This window comes from Carcharodon carcharias, chromosome 18 (assembly GCF_017639515.1).
Source record: "Carcharodon carcharias isolate sCarCar2 chromosome 18, sCarCar2.pri, whole genome shotgun sequence".
Lineage (NCBI taxonomy): Eukaryota > Metazoa > Chordata > Chondrichthyes > Lamniformes > Lamnidae > Carcharodon > Carcharodon carcharias.
The window spans coordinates 41,078,271-41,092,514 of NC_054484.1; the positions used below are offsets into that span (position 1 = coordinate 41,078,271).

At 41.9% G+C, this 14,244-nt stretch overlaps 1 protein-coding gene across 1 annotated transcript in view; it reads left to right on the forward strand.

Annotated features, from left to right (window-relative positions):
* Positions 1-626: 626 nt before the first annotated feature.
* LOC121290442 (protein maelstrom homolog) overlaps positions 627-14,244 on the forward strand; it is a 42,081-nt gene continuing 28,463 nt past the window's right edge. Inside the window, exons 1-3 of the mRNA XM_041210880.1 lie at positions 627-758; positions 5,215-5,313; positions 6,545-6,617. Coding sequence (XP_041066814.1) covers positions 627-758; positions 5,215-5,313; positions 6,545-6,617 — 304 coding nt within the window. The remainder of the gene's footprint in view (positions 759-5,214; positions 5,314-6,544; positions 6,618-14,244) is intronic.

A 14,244-nucleotide genomic window follows, 5' to 3' on the forward strand; every position in this document is an offset into this window, starting at 1 on the left:
CAATTGTCTTGCGGCACTGTTAAAATCCCGGACAAATATCTTTTAAAATGTACGTATACAAAAGAAAATTGATTGCAATTTTCCTAGTGACCTAAGTCAGCATGTCCAGAAGCCCAGAAACCCTGGCAATCTCTAAATACTATTCATTTAGCTGCAGGGAAAAAATATTTTCCGGGCAATAAGATGTCCCCCAGTTAAACAGGGTTCGGCAGAGTATCTCCTCCAAGTAAAATATTGAATTCCAGTGGTGGGAAGAAGAAACTCTCATAAATGCAATTATTCATATAACTGAGCAGGTTTCAGGAAAAAAAACCTACATTTTTGGACATTGCAATTCCTCCAAAACGCAGCAGGAATTATTGCTCAGCCTTAAATGCAACGTTCACACCCAAAACAGTCACTCAACTGCAGCGTCCCCAGGATTCCCGCCAATTTGATCCCGTGATCTGGGTGCCGACCAGGCTGGGTCCGGATTGGCCCGAGCTGGGTCAGGTTGGTCCGGATTGGCCCGGGCTGGGTCAGGTTGGTCCGGATTGGGGCCGGGCTGGGTCAGGTTGGTCCGGATTGAACTGGGTGATTGAGATTGGCTTGCGCTGTTGCTTGAGTTGGCGCCTCGCCTGGTCACAATGCCGCAGAAAAAGCCGCTGAGAAACCCGTTCTACTTCTTCATGTTGGAGAAGATCCCGGAGCTGAGGCGGCAGGGAATCCAGGTGAAGGGGCTGAAGGACGCGGCCCCGCTCTGCAGCTCGGCCTGGACGGTAAGGAAGACAGCCAGAGGGCAATGTGAGCCTGGCCGGGGCTGTAGGCGGCCCCGTTGCACACCCTGGCCCTGCACATCAGTATCAATATCCATGGGCAACCAGCAAAACTGGGCGAAAACCAACAACAGTTTAAAAAACGTCGAGTGCTCCAGCAGAAAGTAATGAACAAATACCAATGTCCAAGTTCCTGCTTCAAGAGGGGTTGATCTGGATAATGCGTTTGATGCGGTGTGCATGGGACTTCCAAAGGGCATATGATAGAATATCACGTACTAGACTTGTCAGCAAGGCTGAAGCCCATGGAGTAAGAGGGTCATTTGCAACATGGACATGAAGTTGGCTGTGTGAAAAGAGTAGCAATGAATGGTGGTTTCTCAGATTGCGGGAGTTATACAGTTGGGCTCCCCAGGGGTCGGTATTAGGTCCACTGCTTTTCTTGATCTATATTAATGACCTGGGTCTGTAGGGCAATATTTCAAAATATACAAATGGTAAAACCTGGCAGAATTGGGAACTGTAAGGAGGTTGGTAATAGACTTCATGACGACATAGGCTGGTGGACATGTGGCAGATGAAATTCAATGCAGAGAAATGTGAAATGATACATTTTGGTAGGAAGAATGAAGAATAGATAATATAAGATAAAGAAAACAATTCTAAAAGTGTTGCAGGAGCCAAGGGAGCTGGGAGTATATGTGCAAAAATATTAACGGTGGTTGGGTAGGTTGAGAGTGTGGTTAATAAGGCATACGGGATCCTGGACCTTATAAATAGAGGCATAGAGTGCAAAAGCAAAGGAATTATGGTGGACCATTATAAAACTTCGGTTTGGTCTCAACTGGAGTATGGAGTCCAATTCTCTGCAACACCTTTTGGAAGAATGCACAGGTATTTAGAGAGGGTGCAGAAAATATTTGAGAATGTTTGCTTCCGGGGATGGGGGGAATGATTGTTTGGGGGGGGGTACTTCAGTTAGATGGATAGATTGAAGAAGCTGGGGCTTCGTCTTTAAGATTGAGAGGAGATTTGACAACAATGTTCAAAATCATGTGTCCTGGACAGATAAATATAGGGAGTAACTGTTTCTGCTAGCAGAAGGGTCAAGAACCAGGAGACATTGATTTAACGTGAATGGCAAATTAACCAACGGAGAGCATTGCAGAGGTAGATTCGGTCTTGCATTCCAAAAAAGATAGTGGATAGTTACCTGAAGTGAAAAAAATACAGGGGAAGGGTGGAGGAGTGAGATCAGCTGAGTTGTTCTTGCAAAGACACAAAGGGCTGATTGACCTCTTTATGTGCTGAAACCATTCTATTATTGTAAGATGACTAATCTATTTCATTGGATTTCAGATTTATTTTATTCCAGGTTCGTTTTCCTGAGAAACCTGAATCCTAATAGCTTCGTGTGTGACATGAAACCTGGTGGCAATGCAGTGGGACGTGCTCTTGTCATGACTTAGGCTGCAAGTGTACCTAATCTTCCATCACAGGAGAAAAACACTGGAAGTGCTATTTTGTCAGTGAAAATTTAGGATTTTTTAAAATGAATTCTAGAGGTGCAAGATCTGTTTTCTAGGTGCATCTGAGGACATTTTCCCATTGCAAAATTTAAATGTGTGCATTTTGGTGCATTTTCTAGGATTTTGAATGTACCCTGTTTCTGCCATTGGGTTTTCAGTTAGCAAAAGTGGCATCAACATTCTCCGACTACTTCTCTCCTCCCCCTGTCAAAAAATTGGCATGTTAACTTAATTAAAAAAATAATTAACTAAGAGGATTTAATTTTAATTATTTTGCCACATTTTGTGTTTGTGCCCAGTATCTGTTATCTGCACCTCGCCTTGTAAGCTTCTGTCTTCATGTGACATACTAAGCAGTTGGCGACCTTTTGTTGCTGTTTGCTGCTGTGCTTGTCTTGTGTTGCTGACAAGCCAACTCTAGTTGTTTGGTGCCTGGAAACTGTTTCATTTTAATAACATCATAGCCTGACTTTTGCAGTGGTAATGTATTTGCCATTGTTGCTCCTCTGAACATGACAGTAACTGCTGGAGTTTGTGCGTGTGCAGTTAAATGCAGAGAGCTGGAAGTTGCCATTGTGATTCTTATGCTTTCCTTGTAGTCTGCACTGTTAAGGGGTCCCCCTGCCCCCAGCCGATTGCAATCAAGTAGAAATTACTGACTGACGATGATTTGCCTTTTTATGCTATTATTCTCACTGTAAGAACCCTTGAAAAAATTGTATATTGTTGAATGAGTGTTACTGGTCTTTGATGGTGTATTAAATTCATAGGTACAGCTGAACAGCCTCATTGTCCCTGAAAACCTTATATTCGTGGAATGTCAAATTTCTGCACTATGACAAAAATTTACAATTTTGACAATTTTCAAATAATTTTGATATTTCAGCTTCTATCTTAATCCTATGTGTATGTCCCAATCATTTATTCCTCTCTCCAACATTTTTAATTAAAAGTGAAAATTTAAGTGCATTTTGCTTTCTGTTTTACTATCTGTGAGAATACTTCAACGGATTTAACCACTTATCCTGTTTGATGACATAATTTGATGAATAGTTGGTGATCACCATGGTGATCATCATCACCTTGATGCCAGATTCAAAATGAAGTTGGCAAAGGGAAATCCATGCTGCAGATCACTAGATATTTTTGATGGTTTTCTTTGAGGTCAACAGCTGGCATTGTTGCTTCATGCTGACTGCAAAATCTGAGCCAGTGATTTGTTAATAGGAGTGCAAAGCCATCCCCCCAACTGGTGTGTAATATTAAAAAAAGTGTACGGAATGGGTTGAAGCAAAAATCATGGCACTCTGAAGAAAAAAATTACATATGTATATACCAATGTGTATCTTGCTCATACTACCTGTATAGTTCTTTTGCTTCCATGTGCATCTTTTGGCTCTGTCTGTTACTATGACTGGGAGTCACTTTATATCCCTACCACATTTTCTCCCTCCCGCTGTGTTGCTGCTCTTTCACTCACTGCTCTGTCTTGACTTTTTCTTTATTCATTCATGGGATGTGGGCGCCACTCGCTAGGCCCCCTTGTTCAGAGGGCATTTAAGAGTCAACCACTTTGCTGTGGGTCCGGAGTCATACGTAGGCCAGGTGAGGACAGCAGATTTTCTTCCCTAAAGGAAGGGCATTAGTGAGCCATATGGGGTTTTTAACGACAATGGTTTCAAGTTCATCATCAGACTTTTAATTCCGGATTTTTATTGAATTCAAATTTCGCCATCTGCCATGGTGGAGTTTGAAGCCAGGTCCCCAGAGCATTACCTTGGGTCTCTAGAATGTTAGTGACAATACCTTCCACTTCCACCGCCTTCCACCTGAACTTGTTCTGTCCCTCTTTCGTATCTTGAAGTAGTCTTTCTTGAGAAGATATGTTGTAAGTGCTATGAGCGTATTAAGAAGCTACTAGCAGACCTGGAAACTTTGTTCAAGGAGCACTATTCAAACCAAGCAAACAGGACCAAAGTAGGAGTTGGTCATTCTGAAGATAGAGGGTTGACATCTGTTACGTTGCTGGCTGTGCAACAGACAGCTTGACTAATTATATTTTAATGTCAGGAGACAAGGGTGCCACTGTTGCTTCTGACCTGCCATTAAAGTAACCAAATGTAAGTTTTTAAATGTGAATAATTTGCAGATGCTATGAAACTTGGAGGGCCAGTGGAATGAACAATTCCTGAAAGCTTTTAATGCAGAAGGGAAGCCCTTGTTTCTGTGGCTCTGCTGGAGCAATCTAGGACTAATCCCATTATAATAGTCTTTTCTCAGCCATCTGCCCTATGGCAAAGCATTCCACCATTGCTCCACCACTTGCAGTGTTTCCTTCCTCCGTTCTTGAACATTGGTTCCATTGTCCCTCATCATTTATTCTTGCCCTCATCATTTATTCTTGCCAGGTGACGTGAATCTCAAATTTGTGTGGACTACTTATTTGCAACACCAAAGGAGACCAAAACAAAAACAGAATTACCTGGAAAAACTCAGCAGGTCTGGCAGCATCGGCGGAGAAGAAAAGAGTTGACGTTTCGAGTCCTCATGACCCTTCGACAGAACCAAAGGAGACCAGCTAACTATAAAATCAAATCCAACACCATTTTTTGTTTCTAAATGTACCTCATACATACTAATTGTAACATTTTAGGCCCATGTAGTCAGACTCTTGCACAACCCTCACAACTTTGAAATAAATGTCGTTTTCCATCCACTGGTTGCATAACTCATGTTTGAAGTGGCAATCTTTTGGTTACATAGGACCAATTGGGACTTTGCTTTCAATCTTATGATATAAAATGTCTTGAAAAATCCAGTGTTCACAACCTGACAGCTGTGGTTTTTTTACATAGTGTATTTAAACTAGGAGATAATGTGGATATGTGCAATCTCTATACAATGATAATTGCGTTTACTTTCTATTGAAGTCATTGACAGCGCTGGAAAAAGAGAGGTTTGCACAGATGGCCCATCAATGGAAAGCTGAGAAAAGCAACAAGACATTGAGCGAACCTACAAGAAAACAGGTCAGCATGTTTCCGTTTGCAGCCACCTAGGAGATGGATTAGTTTTAAAATAAGATCCAACAGCATTTTCTGTTTCTAACCGAAGGCAACCTGCATCTCACGCACATTAATTGTAAAATGTCAAGTCCCCGCTGTCAGGCTTTTTCACTCAACATTCAACACATTGAAGTAGATTTGCTTTTATTTTTTTCATTTGTTGGTCAAATGTAGCCTTGCAGAAGTCAGTGCCTTGGAATTAAATATAAAAAGAACTTTCTTTCTCTTCATTTCTAATACCATTTGAATGTGCAGTTTGAAGTCAGACCACTGCAAAAGGTGAGTTTTCACCACAAGTAATCTATTTTGACTGCAATATAACTTCAGATCATAAAAGTGGACATGAAGTTTAATGTCTGCACAGGGTGGCCTATTTTACTCGTATGAATTTCTAATATTAGAAAGAGGAATGATAATGAGGAAAAAGAAACGGTAGTTGGAGGCTGGTGAGCGTAAGCAATCACCTTCATTGAATATACAAGTACAGGGCTCTACTTCTCTGAATTGAGTGGGATGAATGCCATTTGCTGCATTTCCAGAAATGCTGCAGATAATTGCAACGCTTAGTATAACTAGCCATTTATCTTGACTGACATGCATTTCTATTGCAAAAGGTACAAATGCGAACCTGCTTTATATCTGTGTTTTGAAATGGGATGGCATTAATACTCCACAGACTAGAAAGCTTTCCAATCAGAATGAAAGTATTCAAAAAGGATTTTTTTTGGTGGGGGTGGTAGGGCTGGTTAAAAACACAAGGGATTGGATATTGGTGCAGTAAACTGACAAGCCATAGATGTAGGAGTAAAAGACAACATAGCTGCAGGGAAAACTGCATTTCATGAGGGAGTAGGTATTTCCCAACTTGCCTGCTCCACCTTAGTGGCAGGATTTTCAGCTGTTGTGGCCCTACCCGCTCTGGTGAACCCTGAAACTTGACCTCTCCTCTATTTTGAAAAGCTTCCCGAAAATCAAGCTCTTTGACCAAACCTTTGGCTACTTCCACTGTTTTTTCTCCTAACACCTTCAGCATCTATTTTGCCTTGGTGTTGAACCCTGGGATGCTTCATTAGGCTAAGTGCATTTTGTTATGTATTACCACATCTAATTAACATCATGAATGGGAATCATAGTCTCTGAGCAGACATTGTGTTTTATGCCAACTCTCACCATACTTTATTATTTTCTCTTACAGTTACAGAACCCCATATTCTCTATAACAGCAAAAGGAATGAACAATCCACTTATGTCCTGGTCTAGTGATGAAGGTAGGTCATAAGAGTTGTGCTATCTGATCTTTATGTTTAAAAGTAAAGTTTTTTTTTTACCATTGAAGTACTCAAATCCATTTCCTTTGTGATGGTAATTTCTTTGTTCGTTCATGGAATGTGGGCTTCACGAACGTGGCCAACGTTTATTGTCCGTCCAGAGTTATCTATGAGAAGCTGGTGGTGAACTGCTGCAGTCTGTACAGTGAAGGTACTGCCACTGTATTTCCAAGTCATGCTGTTTGACTTCGAGTGAACTTAAAGGTTGTAGTGTTCTACTGCCTTCTGCCCTTGCCCTAAGTAGTAGAGGTTGTGGGTTTGGAAGTTATTATCAAAGAAACCTTATTGAATTGCTGAAGTGCATCCTATAGATGATTTCTGTTATTCATTCTTGGATGTCACCATCACTGGCAAGGTCAGTAAGAAGCACACGGTCAGAGAGGGAAGACTTCGGCCTGAGTGAGACAGAGACCGAGTGAACCAAATACCCAAATATGCATCAAAGTGCGAACTCGGTACATAAGGGGAAAGAGGTGCTTTAGGTAAGGTTTACTGAAAAAAATAGTGCAGTGAGTAGGGAGGTAGGGAGTTTGGTGAAGGGTGGGGCGGAGGTGCTTTTGTTCAGACTCCAGTATTTGATTTCCGTTTTGGTGCAGCAGAAGGAGCAGGTAAACCAGTAACTGGTATTATTAGTTTTGTCAGTATTGCAAGTACTGTATTGTTTTATCAGTATTGTAAATTTCACTGGCAGTGCCAAAACCCATTGGGAGATGCAGGCTTTATTAATCATAATTCATTAGCAATTATTAATTAACACATATATTGGAGATGGCAGGGCAGGTGATGTGCTGTGATTGTAGGATGTGGGAGCTTCTGGATACCGGTATGATCCAGGGCAAACACATCTGCAGTAAGTGTTTGCAGCTGCAGGAACTTAGGTTCTGAGTTATTGAGCTGGAGGCCGAGCTGCAGACAGTGCGGTATATCAGGGAGGGGGAAAGTTACTTGGATGCTTTATTCCAGGAGGCAATCATACCCTTTAGGATAGACTCTTCTGATCTGGTCAGTGGTCAGGGACAGGAGGCTGTGACTGCAAGTGAGGCAGGTAAGGGGACCCAGAGGTTTGAGGATTTTTCAGCTTGTTTGGATGAGAGTGGGGCTTGTAGGGTGGATGAGCTAACTGGCCATGGCACTGTGATATAGGAAGCTATTCAAATGGGGGGAGTTACAAAGAATGTAGTGGTAGTAGGGACAATATAGTCAGAGGGATTAACACCGTTCTGTGCAGCAAAGGGCTGGAGTCCAGACGGCTATGTTGCCTGCCTAATGCCAGGATTCGGGACATATGCTCAGGACTGGAGAGGAACTTGCAGTGGGAGGAGGATGACCCAGTCGTCGTGGTCCATGTTGGTACCAACAACATAGGCAGGACAAAGAAGGAGGTTCCACAAAATGAGTATGAGGAGCTTGGCACCAAATTAAGAAGCAGAACCTTAAAGGTCATAATCTCTGGATTATTACCTAAACCATGTGCAAATTGGCACAGGAAAAATCAGATTAGGGAGATGAATACATGGCTGAAAGACTGGTGTGGGAGAAGTGATTCTGGTTCCTGGGGCAGTGGCACCAATACTAGGGAAAATGGGATCAGTACCATTGGGATGGTCTATACCTGAACTGTGCTGGGACCGGTGTTCTTGTGAGCCACACAACTAGGGAAGTGGAGAGAGTTTTAAACTAAGTACGGGAGCCAAAGGTACAAATTTATGAAGATATGGTAAATCAAAGAGTAGAGACAATGTAAAAGTATTATTACAGGAAATTAAAAACAGATTGTGACATTAAGGGATAGAGAGTACAAATCTAACCATAAATCAACAGAGCAGACTAGAGGTTATAAAAAGAATAACAGGATCAATATAAAGGCTCTGTATCTGAATGCACGAAGCATTCAAAACAAAACAGATGAACTGACAGCGCACATAGAAATAAATAAGTACAGTTTGATAGTCATTAGAGACATGGCTGCAGGAGGACATGGATTGGGATCTGAATATTAAATGTTATGGGACATTTAGGAAGGACAAGAAGCAAGGAAAAGGTAGAGGGGTTGACCCTATTAGTTAATGATGGTATTAGCTCAATAGAGAGGGATGATCTAAGTTCAGGAAACCAGGATGTGGAAATGGTTTGGGTAGAGAAGAGAAGTGGTAAAGTCAAGAAGTCACTGGTAGCAGTTGTGTACAGGCCCCCTAATAGTAATCACATGGTAGGGAGCATAAAGGAAGAAATAATGGGAGCTTGTCAGAAAGGCACGGCAATAATCGTGGGAGATTTTAATCTACATGTAGACTGTAAAAGTCAGGTGGGCAAAGGTAGCCTAGATAGGAAATTCACAGAATGTTTCCGGGATAGTTTCTTAGAGCAGCATGTTCTGGAGCCAACCACAGAGCAGGCTGGTGTTGTGGTCACTTTGACAAATGGACCACAGGAGTCTCAGGTACAGGTCACGATCGTTTATTCAAGCAATTGCAAGGAGAACAACATCTCAATACAGCTTGAGACAGTACTCTGCTAAACTACAAGTGTTCATCATATTTATACATTATTGGTCACGTACAAGAACAGTTCCCAGATTTCAATCTTGTCAACATATAGGTTTACATTAAACTGACAAGTCTGGTGACAATTACATACATTGTACATCCCTATTTGTTTCTCACCCAGGCAGAGACCCTCCCTCTTACCTAAACTAAGACCATCTGTTCTTTCTCTATCTGCTGTAAACAGGCTCAATCTTAGTTGTTTTCCAGCCTAAGGCTCCAGTCTGACTCCCAAAATACCCAATCTAGCAATTGCATTCTTCTTCGTCCAATATGGCCTTGCTGATACTCACAAGCCCTGAGAATGTGCAAGGTTTAGATTTCTCTCTGTCCAGCCTGGCCTTTAACTGTTAACTGCTTACGCAGACAGGTTTTGCCTGCTTGGATATTTTAAGTATTGATTCCCTTCAATAAGTTCTTACTGTATCCCTGTACTTTATCCCTTTTATTCCCCCCTAACACTGGTATTGTGCAATGAGATGGGATTAATTAATTACCTCATAGTGCAGACACCTCTAGGTAGCAATGATCATAATATGATTGAATTTTACCTTCAACTTGAGGGCAAGAGGAGTGGGTCCGAGACCAGGTTTTTAAACTTAAAAAGAGCAATTATGAGGGCATGAAAGCAGAGCTGGCTAAAGTGAATTGGCAAATTAGGTTAAGGGATAGGTCAATAGAGATGCAGTGGCTAATATTTAAGAGGATATTTTAGAATACACAGAATAGGTACATTCCAACGAGTAAGCAAAAGTCCAAGGGAGGGACATATGATCCGTGATTAGCTGGAAAGGTTAATGGTAGTATCAAACTTAAAGAAAAAGATATATAATTGTGCAAAGATAGATGGAAGGCCAGAAGATTGGACAGAATATAAGGAACAGCAAAGGATGACTAAAAGATAAATAAGGAGGAAAAAAATTAGGGTACAAGAGAAAGCTGGCCAGAAATATAAAAATGGATTGTAAGAGTTTCTATAAATATTTTAAAAAGAAACAAGTTAACAAAGTAAGCACTGGTCCTATAGAAAATGAGTCTGGATAATTGATAATGGAAAACACGGAGATGGCAGATTAATTGAACAGGTATTTTGCATCAGTCTTCACTATAGTGGATAAAAGTAACATCCCAGAGACAGCTATAAATCAGGAAATGGAAGGTAGGGAGGAACTCGGGAAAATTACAACCACCAGAGAAGTGGTACTAAGTAAATTGTTGGAGCTGTGCCCAGGTTCTGATGGACTCCATCCTAGAGTCTTCAAAGAAGCCTCTAAGACACCCAGATCCCTAATGTCCAATGAGATAATTGATGCATTGGTTTTAATTTTCCGAAACTGGCTTAGTTGTAGGAGACAGAGATGATGACAGAAGTATGCTTTGGTGACTGGAAGCCAGTGTCCAGTGGCGCACCATAGGGATCTGTGCTGGGTCCCCTATTATTCGTCATTTATATAAACGTCATAGATGACTATTTGGGGGGGGGGATTAGTAAGTTTGCAGATGACACAAAGATTGGCCGGGTGGTTAAAAGTGAGGTTGAGTGTCTTGGGCTACAGGAAGATGTAGACAGGATGGTCAAATGGGCAGATGGAATTTAACCCTGAAAAGTGTGAGGTGATACATTTTGGAAAGAGTAATTTGACAAGGAAGTATCCAATGAACAGTATAACACTAGGAAGTTCTGAGAAACAAAGGGACCTTGGCATGTGTGTCCATAGATCTCTGAAGGCAGAGGGGCATGTTAGTGGGGTGATGAAAAAGGCATATGGGACATTTGCCTTTATCAATCGAGGCATAGATTACAAAAGTATGGAGGTCATGTTGGAATTGTATAGAACTTTAGTGAGGCCACAGCTGGAGTACTGTGTGCAGTTCTGGTCGCCACATTATAGGAAGGATGTGATTACACTGGAGAGGGTGCAGAGGAGATTCACCAGGATATTGCCTGGGGTGAAGCATTTAAGTTAAGAAGAGAGGTTGGATAGACTTGGGGTTGTCTTCGTTGGAGCAGAGAAGACTGAGGGGTGACCTGATCGAGGTGTACAAAATTATGAGGGGCATGGACAGGATGGATAGGGAACAGTTGTTCCCCTTAGTTGAAGGGTCAGTCACGAGGGGACATAAGTTCAAGGTGAGGGGCAGGAGGTTTGGCGGGGATGTGAGGAAAAACATTTTTACCCAGAGGGTGGTGACAGTCTGGAATGTGCAGCCTGGAGGGTGGTGGAGGCAGGTTCCCTCATGTCCTTTAAAAAGTACCAGGATGAGCATTTGGCATGTCATAACATTCAAGGCTATGTGCCAAGTGCTGGTAAATGGGATTAGATAGGTCAGGTGTTTCTCACGTATCGGTGCAGACTCGATGGGCTGAAGGGCCTCCTACACACTGTGAGATTCTGTGATTGTATGAAACTGCCTGGACTTGGGGAAGGCCCCATTAGATTGGAAGATACCAAATGTAACTCCATTATTCAAAATGAGAAGGAGACAGAAAGCAGGAAACGACAGGCCAGTTAGCTTAACATCTGTAGTAGGGAAAATGTTATGTTATTATTAAAGAACCTATAGCAGGGCACTTGAATAAGTTCAAGGTCATCAGGCAGAGTCAACATGATTTTGTGAGAGGGGGATCATGTTTAACCAATTTATTGGAGTTCTTTGAGGAAGTAACTTGCTGTGGATAAAAGGGAACTGGTGGATATACTGTACTTAGATTTCCAGAAGGCATTTGATAAAGTGCCACATCAAAGGTTGTTGCGGAAAATAAAAGCTCATGGGAAAGGGAGTAACATATTGGCATGGATAGAAGATTGGCTGATTAACAGGAAGCAGAGAGTGGGCGTAAATGTGTCTTTTTCAGGTTGGCACGATGCACCGAGTGGTGTGCCTCAGGGATCAGGGCTGGGACCTCAACTATTTACAATTTATATAAATGACTTGAATGAAGGGATGGATGGGATGGTTGCCAAATTTACTGATGACACAAAGATAGGTAGGAAAGTAAGTTGTGAAGAGGACATGAGGAGGCTACAAAAAGATATAGATAGGTTAAGCGAGTGGGCGAAGATCTGGCAAATGGAGTATAATGAGGGAAAATGTGAAATTGTCCATTTTGGCAGGAAGAATAAAAGAGAAGCATATATAAATGGTGAGATTGCAGAGCTCTTAAATGCATAGGGACTTGGGTGTCCTCGTGCATGAATCGCAAAAGGCTAGTGTGCAGGTACTGCAAGTAATTAGTAAAGCTAATAGAATGTTATCATTTGTTGCGAGGGTAATTGAATACAAATACAGGGAGGTTATTCTTCAGTTAGAGCACTAGTGAGACCACATCTGGAGCACTATGTACAGTGTTGGTCACCTTATGTAAATGCGCTGGAAGCAGTTCAGAGAAGGTTTACCAGAATAATACCTGGATTGGGTGGGTTGTCTTTTGAGGAAAAGTTGGACAGGCTAGGCTTGTATCCGCTGGAGTTTAGAAGAGTAAAAGGTGATTTGATTGAAACATACAAGATCCTGAGGGTTTTTGACAGGGTGGATGTGGGGAGAACGTTTCTTCTTGTGGGACAATCTAGAACTAGGGGTTGCTGTTTAAAAATAAGGGGTCACCCATTTAAAACAGAGATGAGGTGAAAATTTTTCCCAGTGGGTCATGAGTCTTCGGAACTGTCTTCTTGAAAAGGCAGTGGAATAAGAGTCTTTGAATATTTTTAAGGCAGAGGTGGATAGATTCTTGATAAACAAGGGGATATTAGGTTATTGTGGGTAGGCGGGAAACAGATTTGAGGTTACCATCAGATTAGCCATGACCTTATTAACTCAGACTCGAGGGGCTGAATGACCTACTCCTGCTCCATGTTCATATTTTCATATTAATTGTCCATCCCTAATTACCTGTGAAAAAGTGCCTCCTTGAACCGTTGTCGTCTATGTAGTACAGGTACACCCACAGTGTGCCCATGGTGGTGGGCCAGTCAAGCGGGCTGCCTTGTCCTTGATGGTGTTGAGCAAGAAGCTCAAGAAGAGTTGCTGGAGCCGCCCTCATCCAAGCAAATGCAGTGTATCCATGACATTCATGACTTGTGCCTTGTAGATGGTAGACAGGCTTTGGGGAGTCAGAAAGATTAGTAACTTGCCACAGAATTCCCAGCTTCTAACCTGCCCTTGCAGCCATAGTTTTTATATGGCTGGACCAGTTATGTTTCTGGTCAGTGGTGTCTCTAAAAATATTGATGGTGAGGGATTTGACAATTAAATATGAAAGAGAGGTGGTTACTCTCTCATTGAAGATTTTCATTGCCAGCCACTTTCGTGGTATGAATATTACTGAGCTGGCTGACCTCAACAGGAGCAGCACTTGGGGTCCAGTAATTGTGTTCAGAGAGACAAGGGAAGAGATTTACAAAGCACATTGATTTCCACGCACTAAATAGACAATTGCAGTTCCATTATTCACTTGAAATGGGGGACTCAATTTAAAAAAATAAGGAGTCTCCCACTTAAGACGGAGATGAGAAGAATTTTTTTCTGAGGGTCATGAATCTTTGGAACTCTCTTCCCTGGAGAGTGGTGGAAGCAGGGTGAGCTAATATTTTAAAAGCAGAGGTAGATAACCGTTGAGTCTCTTAAGTCAATTTATTGGCAGTAGGCGGAATATGGAGTTGAGGCCACAATCTGATCAGCCATGATCTTATTGAATGGTGGAGCAGGCTCGAGGGGCCGAATGGCCCCCTCCTAATTGTTATGTGGGTTCCAAAAGGGCAACTGAGCCATACATGGTAATGACAGAGATTATGACCTGAATATTGAGGTCAGCGGCGAAGGAATGTTGGTCACCACTGCCCTTGGGGAAGAAAAGCTGCCCACAAAATTTTATCTGGTTCTAGAACACACATATTCTCTTTTTCAACATCACTTTATATTAGGTACTTTTAATAGGGAATCTTGTTAGAATCATATCTCTCAAGATTGGAGTTTTCTTTTATAAAATGGAAGGATTTGGCATGACCTAGACATGTGGATGCTAA